The following is a 23,991-nucleotide window of genomic DNA, read 5'->3' on the forward strand; positions in this document are numbered from 1 at the left end:
CCAACCCCAAGAACCCCGAACTAAGCCAAAGAAGGCTGAAGAAAGCACTAACTAATACTAACTTTAACCCCATTTCTGCAGGGGGCAACTCCAAAAATATATGTTAAATAGGTGACCTCCCAGAGACTAATATATGTAAAAAATAAACAGTATAGTAAATTAGTCTACATAGTAAAAATTACTAAAATATATGAAATAAAAAAAACAGTATCAATACGTATAATTAGTTAATTATAAACGAGTAAATAAAAAATCGCTTCCAAAAGAAGAAAAAAGATTATGGGAAGAAGAAGCATAAGAGCATGGCGTCCCGAAAAAAAAACAAAGGAGATTATACAAAAAGAAAGACAAGTCGCCATTTTGATTATGCGAAAACCAAAAATAGGAAACATATAACTAAAAATGATCGTCGGATTGAATCATTAATAATAACGAAAAAGAAAAAGTTAAAACAAAAGGTTAACTAAAGGAAAATGATGTTATTCACAGGAGATAAATATTCTATATAAGTTATAGAACCACTATAGTAATAAACAAAGAACAAAAATCTTGGACTTATGAAAAACCTTCATCGCACGGTAGTAAAAGGTTTATTTTAAAGAAAAACACCAGAGAGGAAAATAATTTGGTGCTGGAAGCACCCGACACAGATTAAGAGAGGGTGTCTGTATCAGATGGGAAATTACCATCCAAAAAGCTTCGAGCGGCAGTTGTAGAGTGGAAAACACGACGATTTCCATCGGGAAGAGAGATTCTGAGTCGTGCAGGATACAATAGTGCCGGTTTGAGATTTTTTTGATAGCATTCCGACATTAGAGGTTTAAAAGTCAGTCGTTCCTTCATCACTTCAGGACTGTAATCTTGAACTATCCTGAAGGAATGCTGATGATACTTGATCATCCCTTGTCGACGAGCGGTCTGGAGAAGCTGTTCTTTAACATTGACATAATGGAAACGAAGAATAACTGGTCTGGGTTTGGAAACAGCCGCTGCCGACTTTATCCACGGTATATGATGGGCGCAGTCGAGTAATGGAAGATCGTTGGGAAAAACTGAACCGAACGAATCCTTTAAAAGTTGAGCAAAGAATATTGCAGGATCTCCAACCTCAACGTCCTCGGGTAAGCCAATTAAATGTAAGTTTTGTCTTCTCGATCGATTCTCAAGATCAATAACTTTGGATTTAAGGTGTTGGAGTTGTTTAGTAGTCGAAGCTAGATTCTTCTCTAAGATCTCAACTTTTGTATCCATCTTCTGAGATCTAGTATCCAGCTCAGAAATTTTTGCATCGTGTTTTTGAACATCAGAATTCAGGGATTTCAAAGAATCCGTGATTGATTTTAAATCTTCATTGAGGCTTTGACGATGTTGTTCAAATTGAGCAGTTAAACTTTCAGATAATTTTATCCGATGCTGCTCAAACATTTCCTCCAAACACTTCATCATAACTTCGTAAGTTAATTCCGTTTGTTTAGAGTCACCTTTCTTCTTTCCTCCGTTCCCATCAGCGTCTTTCCCATCTTTGGTTTTAGATCTCGTACTCATTTCTTTAAGCTCAAGAGTTGTAGTTGACAAAAGGAAATCAATTAATCAGTAAATCAGGAAGATAAAGTAAGTCTTCTGGTGTACTTAAAGTTGATTAGATCAAGGAGATCATAGGTTAAAAAGGATAACGGGAATGGAGCGAAGCCAGAGAGACGACGTCATTCCATGAGCGCTCCCTGCAGAATCCTCACCTCCCTGCTTGACACTTTTAACAACTATACCGCATGCTTGGAAGCGTGTAACACAACGCTGGCCGTGAAAGTTACCTCGCTTCCAGACACTCTCTGTACAGCAAACATGATAAGGACTCAAGGAGAGTCAGGGGGCTGGGCCAGTCACCACCCCATGCTGAGCACTCGGGGAGTGTGCACACCAGCTCACTGACGTCTTCACAGAATCTTCAACACTTCACTCATCCTGCCTGCTGGCCCCACATACTTCAAATCAGCCACCATTATCCCCGTTCCAAAGAAGTCTACACTCAGGACAGACCTGATGCTCTCGGGACATTGAGTATCACTCGGAACGTGAAACGTAATTCATGGCGAATCTTGTCGACCTACAGACTCTTGGAAAAAGTCTTTAGCATAGTCTGGAGAAGCTCAGAATATAGATCCACAACTCAAGACATTCGTTATGTAGAAGCGCAACACTCAGAACATAGGCCCAGGACGCGCTGAGAATAGAAGGCACCCTCACCTCCAGCCAACCAATGTCTAAGCTATGAACCTTCACTGGGTCCATTGATTGTGGGGTCCTTCTGACATGATGTGCGCCAGCAACGACTGAGTCCAGGCGTAGAATAATGGCAGTCTCCCATGTAGAGACGGAAACAAGAATTCAAACTAAGTATTGGTGGCTCAAACGAGAAACAATGCCAGACTAATCGTTCTCCCAAACAAGCACCCCTGTGATAAATTGTAATCAGGGATCCACTCTAAATAATCATAGAACATGGAAAGCCCGTGCCAGTCAAAATAAACTTGACAAAATTAAACAGAAAGCACAAGGGCTTAAGGACTTGTTAGGACAACAATACAGGTACTCCAGAAACTGTGGAGCCCAACTCCCTGGAAGGGCTGCTGAAAACATCCCCTGCTCACCTGATCTTTCCTCAGAGCTTGTCATTGTCCAATTTTTGTAATGTCCTTATAAGTCTGCTCTGCACCCTTCCCAGTCTAACTATGGTTGAGTAGCAGGGACAGGTGGGAGAGCAATGTGGACATGGGAAGGGGGAGGGAGCAGCTGGAGTGTGTGTGAGTGAGTGAGTCTGTCACAAGGAAGGACGTTAGGGAAGGCTGACTGGAAGTGAAGGATCTGCGTCGTGAGTAAGTGTTGGGCTGTGAGGATTCACTTTCACCACTCTTGTGAGGCAATGGATTTTTCGCAGCATCTTTTAGCACTCTGGGCAATGTTGTACGTAGCTGAGATTCCTCACTCAGTCTCGTACCACGTAGTCCTGAAGGTTCCCTGCCCCACCGATGTGCACAAGGTGTCCCTCCTTCAGGCACCGTTGCATGAAAGCCCAGAATGCACCCTGCCCCTGAGCCATTGTAAAGGGAAAGTTGCTGCATGGGTGCTGACAATGCGCAAGAGTGCTGTCAAAGCTGCCTAATGCAGTTGCAGCCGCATGGCTTCTTGCAGCAGCTGCAAGAGATTTTAGTGATACTTCTCAGTCACAGTATCAGCAGAAAAAAAAAGAGTAAGGTCAGCTCAAAGTTCAAAGCAAACTTTATTATCAGAGTACATACTTGTCACTACAAACAACCCCGAGATCCTTTTCTGTGGGCATACTTGCAAATCTATAGAACAGTAACTGTAAACAAATTGCGCCAATGCAGGTAATGAATAAATAGCAAGAATAACGAGTATGAAATAACAAGATAACAGAGTCTTTAAATGAGTGTAGTTATCCTCTTTTGTTCAAGAGCATGATGGTTGAGGGGTAGTAATTGTTCTTGAACCTGGTGCTGTGAGTCCTGAGGCAGTTGTACTTTCTACCTAATGGCAGCAGCGAGAAAAGAGCGTGTCCTGGGCGGCGAGGGTCGATGCTATCACCTTATTGAACAATGAGCAGACCTGAGGGCCTACTCTGCTCCTAATTCATGCACTTGTACAGTCATGTTGACTGCTCCTTCAGCAACACAACAGCATGTGAGGACACTTGATAGTACTAATGAATTTCCCATCTTTCAAGAGCTTTCTAAACACCATTAGGGGGTAATGCAACAATGTTTTATTGCCCAAAGACAGGCACGGATGACTTTGGCTCTTATACCAATGTTCAGGACACAAGTGGAGGTTAAAAGCAACCTCAAATGTAGAGAAATCAGTTTTCAGAACTTTCCTCTTTTCAATCCACAAACATGACACTGTTGTGTATTTAATATTTCAGTAATATTTGAGTAATATATTGTTTGTTTAAGTATTCTTTGTTGAATACATAATACATTGTGGGTTATATATAAAAGTACGTCAATGACATACATTATTATGCCGCCATGTCATACGTAAGTGCTTCGCTTCAAGTAAAACTGAAACTAAGACCTCTTCTCTTGAGCTCCCATCTTTTTCTTGCAATTAGTTCAATATTTTGGAGTTAAATATCATAGCACACTCCTACTCTGATCTCTGTCTTCGACTTCTGACAATGTGCGAATGAATTCAATGCAATGCATCTTGTGACAAACACGCTACAGCTTTCTAAAGTCATAGAGCACTACAGCAGAGAAACAGGCCCTATGGTCAATTTAGTCCATGCAGAACGACGATTCTGCCTAGTCCTGTTGAGCTGCACCTGGACCACAGTCATCCATGTACTTATCCAAACTTGTCAAATGTTGCAATCAAATCTGCATTCACTACTTCCACGCAACACACATAAAAGTTGCTGGTGAACGCAGCAGGCCAGGCAACATCTCTAGGAAGAGGTACAGTCCACGTTTCGGGCCGAGACCCTTCGTCAGGACTAACTGAAAGAAGAGCTAATAAGAGATTTGAAAGTGGGGGAGGGAGGGGGAGATCCAAAATGATAGGAGAAGACAGGAGAGGGAGGGATGGAGCCAAGAGCTGGACAGGTGATTGGCAAAAGGGATATGAGAGGATCATGGGACAGGAGGTCTGGGGAGAAAGAAAAGGGGAGGGGGGAAAAACCCAGAGGATGGGCAAGGGGTATATTCAGAGGGACAGAGGGAGAAAAAGGAAAGAGAGAGAAAGAATGTGTGTATATAAATAAATAACGGATGGGGTACGAGGGGGAGGTGGGGCATTAGCGGAAGTTAGAGAAGTCACCAGCAACTTTTATGTGCGTTGCTTGAAATTCCAGCAGCTGCAGATTTCCTCGTGTTTGCGTTTTTAAACTCACTACTTCCACGGGCAGCTCCTTACACACTCAACATATTCCAAGTGAAGAAGCTCCCCCTCATGTTCCCCTTGAACTCCCTTAATGCACGGCCTCTAGAGCTAGTCTCACTCAACCTCAGTGGAAAAATCCTGCTTGCATTTACCCGATCTATACCCCTCACAATTTTATATGCCTCTATCATTCTCCGAGCCTTAAATTTGAGTTCAACAATTTAAAATCACCTGCAATTCCAGTATTTCAATCTCACATATTATCTTCTCATACTTTTCTGATTAGCTGATAATTCTACATTTATTTGTTCTCTCTTTGCATCTCCTATAGCCCCACCTTTTTCTATTCACATATACCTTGTCTACCATATTTCACTCAACTCCATCACCTCTCCAAGTCCTTGCTCTGCATCTTAAATCTCATTTACTCTAACATTTCTGGCAAAGGGTCATTAACCTGAAATTATCTCTCTGTTTTTGCCTCCATTGATGCTGTCGAACTAGTTGAGTATTTCAGTGCTGCTCTGTATTATTTGGATTTCTAGCATCTAAAGCATTAATTTGTTTTAGGATTCCTACAAATGCAAACTTCCTTCCGGTTTAAAAGTCAATTCCCCATTACTCTCTGCTTTATGATCATCAAATGATTCTACGTCCGAGCTTTAACAGCTATTTGATTCCCTGTTCATCCAAATTATGTGATATTTCAAAAGGCATTTGATCTAGAATGGATAAGACCCAACCATATTAAGCTTACCAATCCTCCCTCATTACTATGTCAAAGCTTTGTATCAGCGGCCATCTGACTTGAAGGTCTACGAGCCAAGTTGATTTCTTTTTTTGTAATTTTTTATCTCACTTTTAGAGTTTAATTATTTAGGACACCTGCTTTCTTGCCATCTCTCTGATTCTTTGACAGATTAATTCATTCTATATTGAAGACCAAGAGCTTTAAGTATTTCTAAGGAGGACCCATTAAGCCATCTGTGTTGGATGTATTGGAAATATAATGGAATTTGGTCTCAGATAAGCAGTTCTTGAGAGGCTCATAAGCAACATACCCTCAATTTTTTTTAACACAACTGCATATGAACCATTGTCCTGAGCAGGAAGTACTTACACGGCCTGAAAACTGCAAAATGTTTTTTTGTAACATGAATATTTTGAAAAATCACATACTTTTGATTTTATTTATTAATTGAAGGGTATAATGAAATACAGAACAAAGAAAATCTTTCACATTTCATAAACATTTTCTACTCTGTCTTTATTACAGACCCTTTGTCTATGAGCACTGCCCCGATTCATTTCACATCCAGATGAAAGATGCATTTTAATCATCATTAGGTTATCCAAAGGTTCCACTTCTACCTGGATTTACATTTGATTGAATTCATAAGACTGAATTCATGTTCGCAGTCAGCACTAGAAGCTTGAAATGCTCCAATGATGCAACGAAAATTGACAGTTCTTCAAGTTCTTCATTTCTAAGCACAGACTTCAACATAGCAGTAAACGTCTTAATTGAACCAGTCTTAACTTTCTCAGAAACGACAAATTTGAAATCACACTATATCACAATGACCAATATTTTTGAGGCAACATTTCCATCATAGTTGTGGTAGTAGCTGAGTATTTTTTGTCAGTCACACAAAATTCTCTTTTCCAAATTCAAAATTGGTTGTGTTTTCAATAGCAACAGGGTCAAAAGCTTGCAGTTCTATAGGCTCATCATCAGGAAATCTATTAACCAAGTGATTACATACATAGTCATAGTCATACTTTATTGATCCCGGGGGAAATTGGTTTTCATTACAGTTGCACCATAAATAATAAATAGTAATAGAACCATAAATAGTTAAATAGTACTATGTAAATTATGCCAGTAAGTTATGAAATAAGTCCAGGACCAGCCTATCGGCTCAGGGTGTCTGACCCTCCAAGGGAGGAGCTGTAAAGTTTGATGGTCACAGGCAGGAATGACTTCCTATGACGCTCTGTGTTGCATCTCGGTGGAATGAGTCTCTGGCTGAATGTACTCCTGTGCCCACCCAGTACATTACGTAGTGGATGGGAGACGTTGTCCAAGATGGCATGCAACTTGGACAGCCTCCTCTTTTCAGACACCACCGTGAGAGAATACGTGCTGAATGAATCAAATAATAGGCACAGTATCAATATCAGAACTTATAAACGCAAGCAGATCTCTCACTCTGTCACTCCAATAAACATTATCGCCTAGATACTCTGACCGTAACTTGTTAATTTTTGTTTTTGCATACTGCAGTGCTTCAATTGTATTCAAAGAGCTTTTCTGAAATAATTTACAAAGGGATGCCAGATATTCTAAAACATCATTGACAATTAATGCTAATAATTTCAAAATTACATTAACATTATATAAAAGAAAATTTCAGCTGCACGGCATCAAAGGCTATGTGCGTGGGAGCATTTCAGTTACTATGTGGCCGCACACCGGCGCAGCTCAGAGGGAACAGTGCTCATAAACATATTTGTTTCTTGTATTGTGGACATTTATATTTTTGCCTCTTTACAGGCAGCATTAAATTTATAAGCAGGACAGAACAAAAATAACTAAGAGACTACTTTTTTTTTCCATTGTATTAACATTTGAATAATTACTTACCCCTACTTAATTGCATTGTCTGTCACAGAATCCGGCCATCCCTCTACTAACTCTGTCTGCACTTTCTGCTGCCCGGGGAAAGGAGCCAACATAATCGAAGACCCCCCTCGCTCCGGTCATTCTCTCTTCTTTGCGCCCCCCCCCCCATCATGAAGAAGATCTCACAGTCAACTTCAGCATGGCATCCTGCACCTCATTGTCTACCTGCACCACACGTCCTTTGTAATTGTAACCTTGCATTCTGCGTTTGTTGCTGCCTTTCCCTTTGTACGACATTGACATACTCATGTTTGCAATGTTCCACATGCAAACCACTCTATCGCCGTACATCTGCTAATAACAAACCTATCACCAATGTCTTTTCTTTTCACGTTTAGGTTGTGACTCGGGCTTTGGTCACAGTCTGGCCAAGCGCCTCCATCTTCTTGGCTTCCAGGTGTTTGCAATGGTGCTTCATGAAGAGGGAGATGGAGCGCAGGCTCTCAGGCATTTTGGTTCTGATCGACTCTCAGTAATTCAAATGGATGTTACAGACCGGGCCATGGTCCAAGAAGTTAAGGAAAAAATTGAAAGGCAGTTGGGAAACAAAGGTATGTAAACGATGTTGCAGTGTACCATGTTTCATTTCAAGGTCCTGGAAATGTTCACAAAGTTACTAATACTATAGCAATAGAATAAACATTAATCTGTTCTTCTGAAGGACAACAATTGGTTACTGCCAATGACTGCAAATAAGAAATGTTATAACTTCGCATCAGGTGATGTAAACATGCATAACAATTAACATTACCCATTGCCACATGCAAAATCTGTAACATTGGCACTATAACATGTACAAGAGAAAATCTGCAGATGTTGGAAATCCAAGCAACACACATAAAATGCTGAAGGAACTCAGCAGGCCAGGCAGCATCTGTGGAAAAGAGTAAACAGTTAATGCTTTGGACCAAGACCCTTCTTCAGGCATCATGTCATCATTTAGGATAAAGTTCTGACCTAGGGAATGTACTCGTGAAGTCCTTTATTTTTGGAGCATTGTTTCCTTAACTAAAAAGATTAAAACAGAAGAACAAACATTGGTAGTCTAGTAGTTGATGGAAGAAAGTTCAATTGTTCAGCCTGTCAGTTTTTGGTATACTAACAGCTGAAATGCCTGCAAGAAGATGAAGCTATAGCTAATACAAGGTGACATGAACACACTTCAATAATAAATTTACTTTGACTTTGAAATATTTGCCCAAACATTTTAGCTTTCACAGTATGGTATATAGCTAAAGTCAGACAGGTATAATAGCGATAAACTAATTATTAATCTTGAAAATGATAGAGTCATACAGTACAGTATGAGGTGCTTCAGCCCTGTGCTCTGTCTGCCAGAGAAAGCAGGGTCTCCCAGTGGCCACACATTTTAATTCCACATCCCATTCCCATTCTGACATGTCTATCCACAGCCTCCTCTACTGTAAAGATGAAGCCACACTCAGGTTGGAGGAACAACACCTTATATTCCGCCTGGGTAGCCGCCAACCTGAAGGCATGAACATTGACTTCTCTAACTTCCGTTAATGCTCCTCCCTCCTTTCTTACCCCATTCCTTATCTATCTATTTATTTATTTATTATTTTTTCCTTTCTTCTCTCTCTCTCTCTCTCTCTGTCCCTCTCATACTAACTCCTTGCCTGCTCTCCATCTTCCTCTGGTGCTCCCCTCCCCCTTTCTTTCTCCCTAGGCCTCCCATCCCATGATCCTCTCCCTTCCCCAGCTCTGTATCCCTTTTGCCAATCAACTATCCAGCTCTTGGCTCCATCCCTCCCCCTCCTGTCTTCTCCTATCATTTCGGATCTCCCCCTCCCCTTCCCACTTTCAAATCTCTTACTATCTCTTCTTTCCGTTAGTCCTGACTAAGGGCCTCGACCCGAAACGTCGACTGCACCTCTTCCTATAGATGCTGCCTGGCCTGCTGCGTTCCACCAGCATTTCATAAACACAAAATAATCTGCAGATGCTGGGGTCAAAGCAACACTCACAACACGCTGGAGGAACTCAGCAGGTCGGGCAGCATCCGTGGAAAAGATCGGTCGACGTTTCGGGCCGGAACCCTTTGTCAGGACTGTAGGGGGAAGGGGCAGAGGCCCTATAAAGAAGGTGGGGGGAGGGTGGGAAGGAGAAGGCTGCTAGGTTCCAGATGAAAAACCAGTAAGGGGAAAGATAAAGGGGTGGGGGAAGGGAGGCAGGGAGGTGATAGGCAGGAAAGGTGAAGAAAGAATAGGGGAAAACACAGTGGGTAGTAGAAGGAGGTGGAACCATGAGGGAGGTGATAGGCAGCTGGGGGAGGGGGCAGAGTGACATAGGGATAGAGGAAGGGAGGGGGAGGGGGAGGGAATTACCAGAAGTTGGAGAATTCTATGTTCATACCAAGGGGCTGGAGACTACCCAGATGGTATATGAGGTGTTGCTCCTCCAACCTGAGTTTAGCCTCATCATGGCAGTAGAGGAGGCCATGTATGGACATATCTGAATGGGAGTGGGAAGCAGAGTTGAAGTGGGTGGCTACTGGGAGATCCTGTCTGTTTTAGCGGACGGAGCGGAAGTGCTCGATGAAGCGGTCCCCCAGTCTGCGTCGGGTTTCACATAATAATTGAATCTAATTTCACCACATCCTGTAGCAGCCCACTCCAAATATCAGCCACTCTCTGTGCAAAATATATTCTCCTTAAATCTTCTACCTCCTTCTTGTTTTTAATGCCCTAATGTGGGATAAATATATTTCTATTTGCCCTTCTTATGCCTCTTATATTCCTAGATATTCATGCAACCAAGTTGAACCATTTGGCCCAAATCATCCACATCAAGCAAGTTACCTATCTACACCAATCTCATTTGGTCTGTATCCCTCCTAGCCATGTCCCTGTCTAAATACCTTTAAACATTGTAACTGTAACTGCTTTCACCAGCTCCTCTGGCAGCTCATTTCATACTCCCACCACCCCCGTGTGGAAAAATGAGCTCTCACGCGCTTTTTAAATCTTCCCCCTCTCACCTTGTACCTATGCCCTCTACTTATTATTCCCTCCCTGGGAAAAGTTGCCCTGATAATTTTAAACCGCCCACCCTCCTTCGCTCTGTAGAAAACAGTCCCCATTTATCTAACACAAACACGTGGAAATCTGCAGATGATGGAATTTCAAGCAACACACATAAAAGTTGCTGGTGAACACAGCAGGCCAGGCAGCATCTCTAGGAAGAGGTAGACCTAGAGATGCTGCTTGGCCTGCTGCGTTCACCAGCAACTTTTATGTGTATTGCTACCATTTATCTAATCTCTCATTATAACTCTGAACATCTGGTCCAGGCAGCGTTCCTCTCAATCTTTGCTACAGCCTCTCTAGCTGAGTTACATCCTTCTTATAGCAATTCTAACAATCTGGATTTTACACCTGGATCCTTCAAGAAAATTAGTAACTGATGTTTTTACATGATTGAAGATGCAAAGACCCTCCTACTTTTTATCATTCAGCTTTTTGATTAGAACTGCTGGATTCACAAAGCTTAAACCAAACCAGTTATTAATTTTAATTCTAACCTACCTTCTCAGCTCTAAATTGGTCCTGTACAGTATCTAAAAGTACAAAATCACCACAAGTCCCACTTTGGAGTACAGTGACTAATAAAAGCTTCTTTCTCTTTGATCTTAAGAATTGCAACAAAGCTTAAACATAACGCGGATAAGTACTAGTATGTAAATTAATAGTGACCTGCACAGTCTTGCAATACAATTGCACCTTAATGATATGCACCTGACATTACCCTTAATTAAGTTTAGTGACTTATACTGTCTGTCTTCCTTTAGCATTAACATTGAGCACAGTTCTGAAAATGTTTACAAAAGACTCCTTCCATTGTTTGTAGCAGTTAAAAACCATTCCAAATTTGTTTTTACATCAGTAAGAACTTTGTTCATAATGCAAAATATTTACAAGAATAAGCAGTGCAATGCCTTTTCGCTCGTACTTTCGTAGTCAATGCTTTAAGCAGAACCTTCCACAGCTGTTGCTTAAGTTCAAAGGTAGGAATGACATCAGCTTTGATGATATTAGTACTCTTACGTTGAGGAAAATAAATTTCCAAGTTCAAGTAAAATTTTAATTGGGTGATTTCATCTGCCTTTCCATTGCTATGATATCCATAAGATTCCAAAGCCGAGGAGAATTAATTTACAATGCAAAAATAATTAATATCTTTTGATATGAATCTTCAGAACCAGCTGTTTGGCACTACGATTTTTGAGTTCCTGCAGATTTTGAAAGTATGTCCAATAAGAAAGGATACTCAATGAACTGGATAAATTCAAACACCTTTAACTCTCCAGTTGAATGTAATTTGTGTTTTGGATTGTACATAAATGCTTTTGAAATGGCAAGAAAAGTTTCACTACAACTGTAGAAATAATCCCTCAGTGGATACTTCACTCTCATTGCTGTCATATCCAGACATTGTTAACAGTCAAGCTCCACAGGGAACATCTAACTGGATCCTTTGCATTCCAGAAAACAATTCCACCGAGCTTCATTTACAAACTAATACAATTATTCCTTTCAACACACATAAAAGTTGCTGGTGAACGCAGCAGGCCAGGCAGCATCTCTAGGAAGTGGTACAGTAGACGTTTCAGGCCGAGACCCTTCGTCAGGACTAACTGAAGGAAGAGTGAGTAAGAGATTTGAAAGTTGGAGGGGGAGGGGGAGATCCAAAATGATAAGAGAAGACAGGAGGGGGAGGGATGGAGCCAAGAGCTGGACAGGTGATTGGCAAAAGGGATACGAGAGGATCATGGGACAGGAGGTCCGGGAAGAAAGACAAGGGGGGGGACCCAGAGGATGGGCATATTCAGAGGGACAGAGGGAGAAAAAGGAGAGTGAGAGAAAGAATGTGTGTATAAAAATAAGTAACAGATGGGGTACAAGGGGGAGGTGGGGCATTAGCGGAAGTTAGAGAAGTCAATGTTCATGCCATCAGGTTGGAGGCTACCCAGACGGAATATAAGGTGTTGTGGCTCCAACCTGAGTGTGGCTTCATCTTTACAGTAGAGGAGGCCGTGGATAGAATTATTCCTTTATTTCCTGTGTGCATCCCTTTGTGCCAATCTCAACAAGGCTTCTTTTTGTGATCCTGTATTTTACAGTATGAATTTTATTTGATTTGTTAATCAAGTATGGACTGCAGTGAGAAAACTGCCTTTTATAGTTTAAAGGTAGCTAGCACATTCATAAAAGTGAATATCCAAATTTCCCTTGAGGTGAGTGTTGCCAAAGGGCAAATGCAGAAATACGGTTTGACTCACATTGCTCCTGTTCCTCATTTACTCCAACTAAAATACTGCAACTTTATAAAGAAACACATTATTGAAAGATACTCGTTACTTTAAAAATACGAGGGGTGATTGATCAGTTTGTGGCCTAAGGTGGAAGGAGTCAATTTTAGAAAACCTAGCACATTTATTTTTCAACATAGTCCCCTCCTACATTTACACACTTAGTCCAGCAGTCATGGAGCATACAGATCCCTTCTTTGTAGAAATGGTCCACAGCAGGGGTGATTGATAAATTTGTGGCCTAACATAGAAGGAGATAAGTTCTACAGCTCTCATTACATGCACATGCAGTTCAACTCTTTGAGTGAAAATGCAGAAAGCTTGAAGTTAATAACTCATCTCCTTCTACCTTAGGCCACGAACTTATCAATCACCCCTGCTGTGGACCACTTCTGGAGGTCCAAGACTTCCCGACTTCTACAAAGTAGGGATCTGTATGCTCCACGACCACTGGCCTAAGTATGTAAATGTAGGAAAAATAAATATGCTAGGTTTTCCAAAAATTGGCTCCTTCTACCTTAGGCCACGAACTTATCAATCACCCCTCGTAATATTAGATAACGTGAATTTGACACTGAACCACAGAACATAAGTGAACTGACTAGATAGATAAATACTTTATTGATCCCAAAGGAAACCACAGTCTCACAGTAGCATTACAAATGCACAGATATACAGATATTAGAAGAGAAGTAAGAAAGAATTAAAAAAATTACCTCAGCAGTGTAACAGGACAGGGTAATCATTTCCCCGGCTATAGTTTGACTCATTTTAGAGCCTAATGGCTGAGAGTAAGAATGACCTCGTATAGTGGTCTTTGGAGCAGTGCAGTTGCGTTAGCCTATTACTAAAAGTGCTCCTCTGTTCAGCCAAGGTGGCATACAGAGGGTGAGAAACATTGTCCAGAATTGTCAGGATTTTCCATAGGGTCCTTTGTTCTACCACAGCCTCCGGTGTGTCCAGATTGACTCCAGAGACAGCCTTTCTAATCAGTTTATTGAGCCTGTTGGCATCACCTGTGTTGATGCCATTGCCCCAGCATACCACCGCATAGGAGATTGTACTGGTGACAACAGACTGGTAGAACATGTGAAGGAGAGGCCTGCAGACTCCAAAGGACCTCAGTCTCCTCAGCAAGTAGAGGCGACTCTGGCCCTTTCTGTACACAGCCTCTGTGTTGGTGCTCCACTCAAGTCTGTCATCCAGGTGCACCCCCAGGTACTTGTAGGTCCTCACCACATCCACGTCCTCACATCAATAGTAACAGGGAGCAGTGCAGGCCTAGTCCTCCTAAAGTCCATCACCATCTCCTTTGTCTTACTGATGCAGATGATTCAACTTCCACCAGTTGACAAGTCCTCCACCAGGGCCTTGTATTCATCCTCCCGTGCTCCCTTTATAGACCCAACTATTGCTGAGTCATCAGTGAACTTATGCAGATGACATGACTCAGTGTTGTACCTAAGGTCTGAGGTACGCAGGGTAAACAGGAAAGTCTTGGCCAAACAGGATATTTTAAGAAGCAATACACAAAATGCTGGAGAAAATCAGCAGGTCAGGCAGCATCTATGGAAAAGACTAAACAGTCGGCGTTCTCAGGCTGAGACCCTTCTTCGGCACTCAGAGTGTTGTTGTGTTGCTTTGGATTTCCAGCATCTGCAGCTCTTCTCATGTTTATCTTAACAAAAACAAAGTTTAGGGAGGGAATTCCTGAGCTTAAGGTGTTGGCTAAGTCCCAGAGGTGGAGTGATTAAGATTCTGGTGTTCAAGAAACTTGACACCTAATCGGGTTTAGAGGAGGAAGAGAAGGTTACAGAAATTAGATGCTACCAAATAAACCCAATTTTTATTCCATGGCAGAACAAAAACATCAAAGAATTTTTTTGGAATTCTAATTTTTGCTTTCTGTTTCTGTAGGACTGTACGCTTTAGTTAATAATGCAGGCATCACAACTTGTTTTGGTGATGCGGAAATCATTCCAACAGATGATTTTCAGCAATGCATGAACGTCAATTTCCTGGGAGCAGTTGAAGTTACTAAAACATTTTTACCTTTGATTCGTCAAGCAAAAGGGAGGATAATTAATCTTTCTAGTCCATCAGGTATGTTCTTTATATAGTAATGGAATGCTATTGGCTTGCAGGAAATTATCAGAATAACAATATGAAAGATCTTATTGAGACAAGAAATTACATCTTATCTGAATAGATCACCCTGTCAAGAACATAGAGTAGAGGTATTGATGGGACCCTGCTTGAAGTAATTGACAGCTACTCATACATTATTTTGCAATGTTCTTCTCAAAATAAGTGTTCTACAATGAAGACAAATAGAAATAAATTTCTTAAGGTGGCAGTACTCATCAACAATTGGATTTACTGTTTTAAATTCCAAAGTATCTTGAGGTTTTTCACAAGTTCGGTCACTTGTAGACTACATTAAAATCCAATGCTGCTGTGCTGAAGCTTCACTGATGTTGCATCAGGGTGAATATTCATTACAATAATCAAAGTTCAAAGCACAAAGTAAAGTTCAAAATAAAATTTATTATCAGAGCACATACACGCCACCTCATGCAACTTTGATATTCTTTTTATGGGGCATACTTAGCAAATCTATAGAAAATAACTGTAAAGAGGATCTGTAAACATCAGGAACTGTACACTGTAAACATATGGAAAATGCAGGTAATAAATAAATAACAATATATAATGAGCATGAAATAACAATATAACAGATTCCTCAAATGAGTGTAGTTATCACCTTTTATTCAGTAGCCTGATAGCCGAGGGGTAGTAACTGTTCTTGAACCTGGTGGTGCGAGTCCTGGGGCCTGGGCGGTGAGGATCTTTGATGATGGATGCTTCTTTTCAACGGCAAGGTTTTATGTAGATGTTCTCAATGGTTGAGAGGGTCTTATCCGTGATTTACTGAGCCGTATCCACTACCTTTTGTAGGAATTTCCGCTCAAAGGCATTAGTGTTCCCATACCAGGCTGTACTGCAGCCAGTCTGCACACTTTCCACCACAGATCTATTGAAGTTTGCCAAGATTTTCGATGACATGTCGAACCACTGCAGACTCCTGAGGAAGTAGAAGCACTGTCGTGCTTTCTTTGCAATTATATTTATATAACGGGTCCAGGTCAGGTCCTCTGAGACAGTGACACCCAGGAATTTAGTTACTGACCCCCTCCACTTCTGATCCTCTGACGATTACTGGCTCATGGACCTTTGGTTTCCCTCTTCAGAAGTTGACAATCTGTTCCTTGGTCTTCTTGATATTGAGTGAGAGGTTGTTGTTATTCCACCACTCAGCCAAGTTTTCAATCTCCTTCCACCTTTGATACAGCCCACAACAGTGGTGTCATCGGCAAGTTTGTATATGGTACGTGGCCACACAGTCATAGGCATAAAGCGAGTAGAGCAGGGGGTTAAGTCCACATCACTGATGGAGATTGTGGAGGAGATGTTTTTGCCAATCTGAACTGACTGGGGTCTACAAGTGAGGAAATCCAGGCTCCAATTGCACAAGAGAATATTGAGGCCCAGATCGTGGAGTTTACTGATTAGTTTTGAGGGGACGATGGTGTTAAATGCTGAGATGTAATTGATAAAGAGCATCCAGAAGTATGCATCTTTGCTGTCCAGATGTTCCAGGGTTCCAGCCAACGAAATAGCATCATCTGTAGACTTGTTGCTTCAGTGGCAAATTGGAACGGATCCAAGTCGCTATTCAGACAAGAGCTAGTATGATTCAACACCAGCCTCTCAAAACACTCCATCACAGTAAATGTAAGTGCCACTCATTGAGGCTGGTTACCACGCTTTTCTTGGGCACCGGTACAATTGAAGCCTGCTTGAAGCAGGTGGGTACACACACTGCCAGAGCGAGGGGTTGAAGATATCCGTAAACACACCAGCCAGCACAGGTCTTCAGTACTCCGTCCGGACCGGATCCTTTCCTTGGATTCACTCTCTTGAAGGCACATCATCTTCAGATTCTGAGACCAAAGAATCATTGGGAGGCATGATAGTTCCCCCCTGTTCTGGTGGTCAAAGTGAGCGAAGAAGGCATTGAGCTCATCTGGAAGTGAAGCTCTGCTGTCCCCCATGTCACAAGATTTAACTTTGCAGGAGGTTTATTTAATAAATAATGTTTAATTAACAGAAGCAAGCAACTATACATTTTGTTTCAGTTCCAGATCATCGTGATGTATTGCTAACAATAGTGTATTGAGCCAGATGCATAGTTTAGACATTCAGAACAATGATGCAAATGGAATATCTGGCGTGCTGAGGCAATGTAATGAAATTGTACTTAAAGCTGTAGATTAGTAGAATTGAATTTTCCATAACGTACTTTCCGAGCTACTTCTGTAAGCAATCAATGTTGAACTATCTCAACATACTAACTAATGAATAAACCTTTTGTGCTGAACGATAATGAATTACAATTGTCTGGGAGTTGTTTCCGCGGGGCAAGAGTAACGATTCCATATGTAACTAATTTATAGATGGCATTTTCTGTCCTAATGTGAACGTCAGAATTACTAAGGGTCTGTAAAAGTTTATTTGTTCCATATGTGAAATTTCATTTTTAATAGTTTTCAAAGCAAAATTAAGTTAATTATTACTAATTACCTTTCTCCTCTAAAATATTATTCATGGGAAATTAAATAGCATTGATATGACTAAGAACAGGACTAGTATTTCAATAGGTTTTCAAAAGGTACATTTAATGTCAGAGAAATGTATACAATATACATCTTGAAATTCTTTTTCTTCGCAAACATCCACAAGGACAAAGGAGTGCCCCAAAGAATGAACAACAGTTAAATGTTAGAACACCAAAGCCCCCCCAACTCCCCCCATGTACAAGCAGCAGCAAAGCAATGACCCCCCCCCAGCAAAAAAGCAACGGCACCCCCCAAGCGAGCACTCAAGCGTGCAGAAAAGCATCAATAAAGACACAGACTTGCAGTACCCCAGAGACTACTCGTTCACCTGGTGATTTGACATACCACAGGCTCTCTCTCTCCCCCTAATAAGGGAAAAAGAGGTGTCCCCATTTCACAGCAAGAGGGGAGACATAACAAAACAACTCACCGATTTATGATGTTGAAAGTCTGTTGCATCGCTTTTTCCGAGTTCTGTGCCTCTGGGCACACAGCCAACAGCAAGCCCGCTGCTTGCGATCTTCCTTGTTCTCCCGCGTTGCATCAGTCGACGGCACCAGACAACTGATTCAGGAATTGTAAAAGCAATATAACAGAACTGCTTCATCTTGAGACTGGCCCAGAAAGTTCAGTCACTTGGCATGCAAGATTCAACATTGGCTTAGTGGGAGAAGCGAGAGAGTGGCGCTGGATGATTGCCTCTCTTCCTGCAAGCCTGTGACTGGTGGTGAACTGCAAGTATTGGTGCTGAGTCTGTTGTTGTTTGACATCTATATTAATGATCTGGATGATAGTGTGGTAAACTAGTTCAGCAAATTTGAGGTCACCAAGATTTAGGGGGGGAGGTGCATAATGGACAGCAAGGAAGATTCCCAAAACTTGTAATGGGATCTCCCCCAGATGGAAAATGGGCTGAAGAATGGTAAATGCAGAGAAGGGCGAGGCGTTACACTTTGGGAGGACAAGGTAGGGTAGGAGATACACAGTGAACGGTAGGGCACTGAGAAATCCAGTCAATCAAAGGGATCTGGGAATACAGATCCATAATTCATTGGAAGTGGCATCATAGGTTGGTAGGGTTGTAAGGAGAGCTTTTGGTACTTTGGCCTTTATGAATCAAATTATTGAATACAAGAGTTGGGGTGTTATGCTGAAGTTGTATAAGATGTTGGTGAGGCCAAATTTGAATTTCACTTACCTACAGGAAAGATTTTAGTGTTATTGAAAAAGTACAGAGAAAATTTACAAGGACGTTGCCGGGTCTTGAGGAAAGGTTGAATAGGCTATGACTTTACTCCCTTCAGTGTAGGAGAATGGGGGTGATTGATAGAAGTGTACGTTATTATGGGGGATATAGACAGGGAAAATGCAACCAGGCTTATTCTACTGCATTTGGGGGTCATAGATTAAAGATGAAAAGTGAAATATTTAAAGAGAATCTCAGGCAGAACTTCTTCACTCAAAGGGTGTGTGAGTGTGGAATGATGGATGCGAGTTTGTTTGCAACATTTAAGACAAATTTGGATAAGTACAAGGGTATGGAGGGCTATGATCCAGGTGGGAATAGCAGTTCAACATGGACTAGATGGGCCGAAGGGCCTGTTTCTGTGCTATAGCGCACCGTAACTAGAAAATTATAGGCCTTGAATCCTGAAGAAGGACATTATCAAGTAGGCCACTGCATGGATTGAAACAGTCACTAACATACTTTGGGTGCTACATACACAGAGGCATCTAGACATATGTAGTGGATGTCACTTGTGCAAAATTCCATTGTGTGTGCACATGTGATTCGAAAAGATGATTGATGCAGAAGTAGAACTTCCCTTGACATGTGAGGCCTCCTTCAGAACAACTTAAAATGTGACGTAGATACAAGTCCGTGAGGTCTAGGACTTTGAATCATCTCTATTAGTCCCTTTAAGTTCTCTACCCATTTCCCTCAGTCACCGCAACTGATTTTAAGCCCAATTATTTTGCCTCCCATCATGCACTGAACAGAAGAAAGCACTTTGTATGTATGCCTTGTACAAGGTCAGTTCAGTTGAGCAGAATGCCTTGGTTCTGGTTGCAATAACATTTTATGACAGAAGTCCCACATACAAACTGTACGTTGGTCTATTGCACATCACCTACTTGACATGCATCTCCCAACTCAGTGTGGTTTCTCAGTCATTGGTATCGTACTGTGAGGAAAAGAAAATATTTTGTCTGGTCTGTGATTGATTAAGTATTGAGTTCCTTCCTGATGGTAGCCATTTACAGAGAATTTCTTTTGGTTGTAGCTTGAGATTTCTCCAGACTGCAGAGAAAGTATATGACAGTCTGGCAGATCCATTGCATTAATTTGCTGAAGAGATTTTTTTTAAATGGGAGAAGCAAATGGTTAGTAAACTAATAGTGAGTAAATGAAATTATTGAGGGCAAAACAAAAAGCCCCCGTAGAGCAGATTGAGGTACAATATGACCTTCAAATCTGCTAAATGTGATTTACTAATTTAACTGTAGTTGTAAAATGCTGAATTCCTCAGAGTCATAAAGGGTCACAGCCTTCAAGAGTTATTAGTCCAACCATTGACAATGTGTTGAAAAATCTATATTTTGCAAATCTTGGAAAATGAAGCATCAGAAAAGCCTACAATTATAACTGGTAGAAAGTAGTTTCCAAGTGTTCCTGCATTTTATTTTTAAAACTTAGCACTGACAGATGCCTAAGAGGCTGTAATCCTATAAGGTGCAAATCAATCTGGCTGAAAATCTAAGATAACAAGGGTACAGATGTTGTTCTCCATTTCTTTAGGCACTGAAAGTGAAAAAATATTTCTAAACACATTCTTAAGTTGCAAGTTGCTATTTCGGTTCTAGCTGATATATGAGGTCTGGATGCATAATTTGCAATAATTCAGAATTCCTGTTTCTAAACAGTCTTTGAGATGAAGCCTCATAAAAAGTTGAAGTAGTGAACTCAACGTATCAGTATAATTTGCCGCAGTTGTAAAATCCCTCCTAAAGAAAAAAAATGTATGAAACCTAAATCTGAATGATACCATTAATGATAAGTGCAGTCTGAGTTGTTCTGTTTGGCAAAAGAAAGACTAATTTTATAGAGAAAAATTTACAACTGCAGTGCAGATGTAATATTGCCCAATCTAGTTGGATTGTTAATTGGATTGAATCATTGCTTTACCCTTGGAATATTACATTAAGCCCCCATATGTAGTGTTAATCACACTTCTTGTTCTACGACTCCAGATGTCTCTAATTCTCAATTTTCCTTTCCTAGCCTTTTTTTATTTTTATCCTAGTTATATTCCTAGAGGCCCTCTCCACTTACAAGTTCATTTTTTTCCCATGATCCCTGGCAACTATCTCAGGCCCTCAATCTTTTCGTCAGTAATTCGTAACAGAATGTTGTAAAACTCTGATTAAACACAGAACAGTAGTGTGGAAGCAGATCTTCCTGCTCACAATGGTGTGCCACATTAATTAAACCAGTAGTTAAATGCCTAAATAAGGTAATCTCTTTTGCATAAATGACGTTCACATGCTTCCATTTTCTGCTTAACCACGTACCTATCTAAGAGCCTCTTTAATGTCTTCATCGTATTTACCTCCATTACCACCCTAGCAGCAGATTTCAGGCACCCACCGCTCTCTGTTTTAAAAAAAAATTCTCCCGAACATCTCCTTTGAAATCACCCTCTCTCACCGTAAATGCCCTCTAGTGTTAGACACTTTGACCATTGGTAAAAATACTGGCTGTCTAGTCTATGCATCTCATAATCTTATAGCCCTCAATCAGGTGTCCACTCTGCTTATCCACACCAGTGGAAACAACCCAAGTTTGTATAACCTTTCCTCATAGTACATGCCCTCTAATCCAGGCAGCCTCCTAGTTAACCTTTTTGCACCCCCTCGAAAGTCTCCACATCCTTCCTATACTGGGGACACCTGAAGTGAATTCAATACTCTGGATGCAGTCTAACTAGAGTTTTAAAGAGCTGCAATAAAACTTCTCATCTCTTGAACTCAGTACTACAACTAATAAAGAGAAGCATGCCATATGTCTTCATTACCAGCTTATCAACCTGTGCAGCCTCTTTTAGGGACCTATAGACTTGAACCCCAAGGTCCCTCTATTCATACACTTTGCTATGGGTTTTACCATTGGCAGTATACTGTCCCTTTACATTTGATCTTGCAAAGTGTGCACCTCATACTTGCCAGATTGAACTCCGTCTGCAGTTTCTCTGGCTGTACCTATATCCTGCTGTATCCTTTGACAATCCTCTGCACCATCTCCAACACCACCAATTTTGGTATTGCCTGCAAACTTACTAACCCACCCATTAACATTTTCATCCAGGTCATTTCTATATATTACAAACAGCAGAGATCCCAGTATGGATCCCTGCAGAACAGCACTAGTCACAGACACCACCCTGAAGACCCATTGACCATGATCCTCTGTCTCCTATAGGCAACCCAATTCTGAATCCAAGTAGCCATCATCTCAATCGTTGTTATGGTTAAAGTTAATTGCCTGGACATCAAAAAGTATCTTTTAATGTTAATTTATGCTGATAAAAGACTATTCTGGAAGCAAATCGTGACACTGATTTTCAGGATTCAGGATGCAATAAAGTGTGTGTGTGTGTGTGTGTGTGTGTGTGTTTGTTTCCTTGCCTCTCTGTATTAACAAGCATTCTTGAACTTTGCTTTCCAACATTTCTTGTATCCCTGTTGAAATTTATGTGTCGCCAGTACTTGTATTCTTTTTGTAAAATGCCATTTTTGACTGGTGTATGTGGTCACCATGTGTATGTGTTCCTTCATCTGCTCACTCTGTTGGGGAAACAGAGAAGCAGAGGGATGATGATCTGATTTTGACTTCTGAACCATGGCAATTGGATCAATTGATGCTTAATTATTATACTGACTAGCAGATGAATGGGGGAACTCTCAAACAGCTTTCTGCGATGAGCATGAAAGAAAAATAATGAGTTTCTTTCGTGATGCAAAAAAAATTGTTGTTCTTACAAAATGACTTCCATGCATGTCCCCTTGAAACAATAACATGCTAAATGTGAAGATAGGTCAACACATGCAACGTCGATATTCTTGAGATATGATTTACTGCACGAGATATCATGTTCCCTAAGTACACTTGACTCTACAAGAATGTGGATTTGGGAAATAATGTCCTTTAGGACATAGGTGAAGGAAGTTTTGGAGTTTATCATCAAAACCTGACCCTCTTTGTAAAATACCCATCTCTTGGAGAGAGGGTTTCAGTTTCTACTGTCCTTGCAGTGTTCCAGTAGCCTACCATTCTCCAGGAGGGAAAAATACTATTCTCCAATTAAATCCTTCTGTCAATAACTTTAAATCTGTACTCCTGTTTTTTTTTTAAAAGTGTCTTCTAAATGAAATGGATGCTTTGTCTTTTCTCAATTTTATACATTTCAGTTAGCCTTCTCTTCAACCCCCTCTTTTCCAAAACAAAATCTCCATTCTGTTCAATCTTCTCTCATAAGCACAGTTTTCCAGGCATGACAAGATCCTCTCAAATTTACTCCGCAACTGCTTTAGTGCAATCATGCCCTTCCTATAGTCTAGTGACCAGAAATGTAGGCTATACTCAAACTGTGTCCCGACAAGTTTAGTGCACTATTTCAGTATAAATTATCCCTACCCTTCTATTCTGTACCTTGGCTAATTAGGGAAACCACCCTGCATGTCTTTTCAACTGTCTTCTCTACCTATTCTGTTATCCTTGATGTTGTGAAGATTGTTCTATTTTCTCCGCATGTGTATGCAGTGCAGTAATCTATCATGCAATCAAATCTTTCATTATGCTGATCAGAATTTACAAATGAATTTAGAAAGAAAATCAATCCTACGTTGTAAAGAAATGAATGAAAGGCTTAGACATCCTTTCATTCGTTTCTTTATCCCAATTTTTTTAGCTTGCCAATGAGGGAGAAATTTAAATGACAAGTTAAGATGGGCCTGGCCTTGACTTGCAACACTAGCTCTGTGTCAATAGCATGCCCATGGAAGCCATTTAACTAGCATGTCTTTATTCTCAAATTTGTATGCTTTTATATTGGTACTTCCTAAGAGTGATTCTTCCTAAGGTATGTTTTTGGGGCAGATTGCCCTAAAGTCCAGTAAATCACACTGATAGCATGCAGACTTCCTTGAGTGCACTTTTATATCCAGAGCAAAATGCTGTCTTTGGGAGACTGCCAGGAATAATTGACCAGAAATATACATTAGCTCTGCATGATCAGGTTTCAGAAGGGAGACTATTGCCTGTCGCAGTGCCTCGGACTCCACCCTAATCCCTTGCTGATTCTATTTGTGCTTGATCTGGGCTGGCTCTCTTCTGA

At 40.9% G+C, this 23,991-nt stretch overlaps 1 protein-coding gene across 2 annotated transcripts in view; it reads left to right on the plus strand.

The window, feature by feature from the left end:
* LOC140210491 (11-beta-hydroxysteroid dehydrogenase type 2-like) overlaps window positions 1-23,991 on the plus strand; it is a 75,115-nt gene that overhangs the window by 37,733 nt on the left and 13,391 nt on the right. The window contains exons 2-3 of one of the 2 annotated variants that reach the window (XM_072279482.1): window positions 7,924-8,136; window positions 14,835-15,020. In XM_072279482.1, coding sequence (XP_072135583.1) covers window positions 7,924-8,136; window positions 14,835-15,020 — 399 coding nt within the window. The remainder of the gene's footprint in view (window positions 1-7,923; window positions 8,137-14,834; window positions 15,021-23,991) is intronic. The other variant, XM_072279483.1, reaches the window with a different exon arrangement.

Source organism: Mobula birostris, chromosome 15 (genome assembly GCF_030028105.1).
Source record: "Mobula birostris isolate sMobBir1 chromosome 15, sMobBir1.hap1, whole genome shotgun sequence".
In the NCBI taxonomy this organism is placed as follows: domain Eukaryota; kingdom Metazoa; phylum Chordata; class Chondrichthyes; order Myliobatiformes; family Myliobatidae; genus Mobula; species Mobula birostris.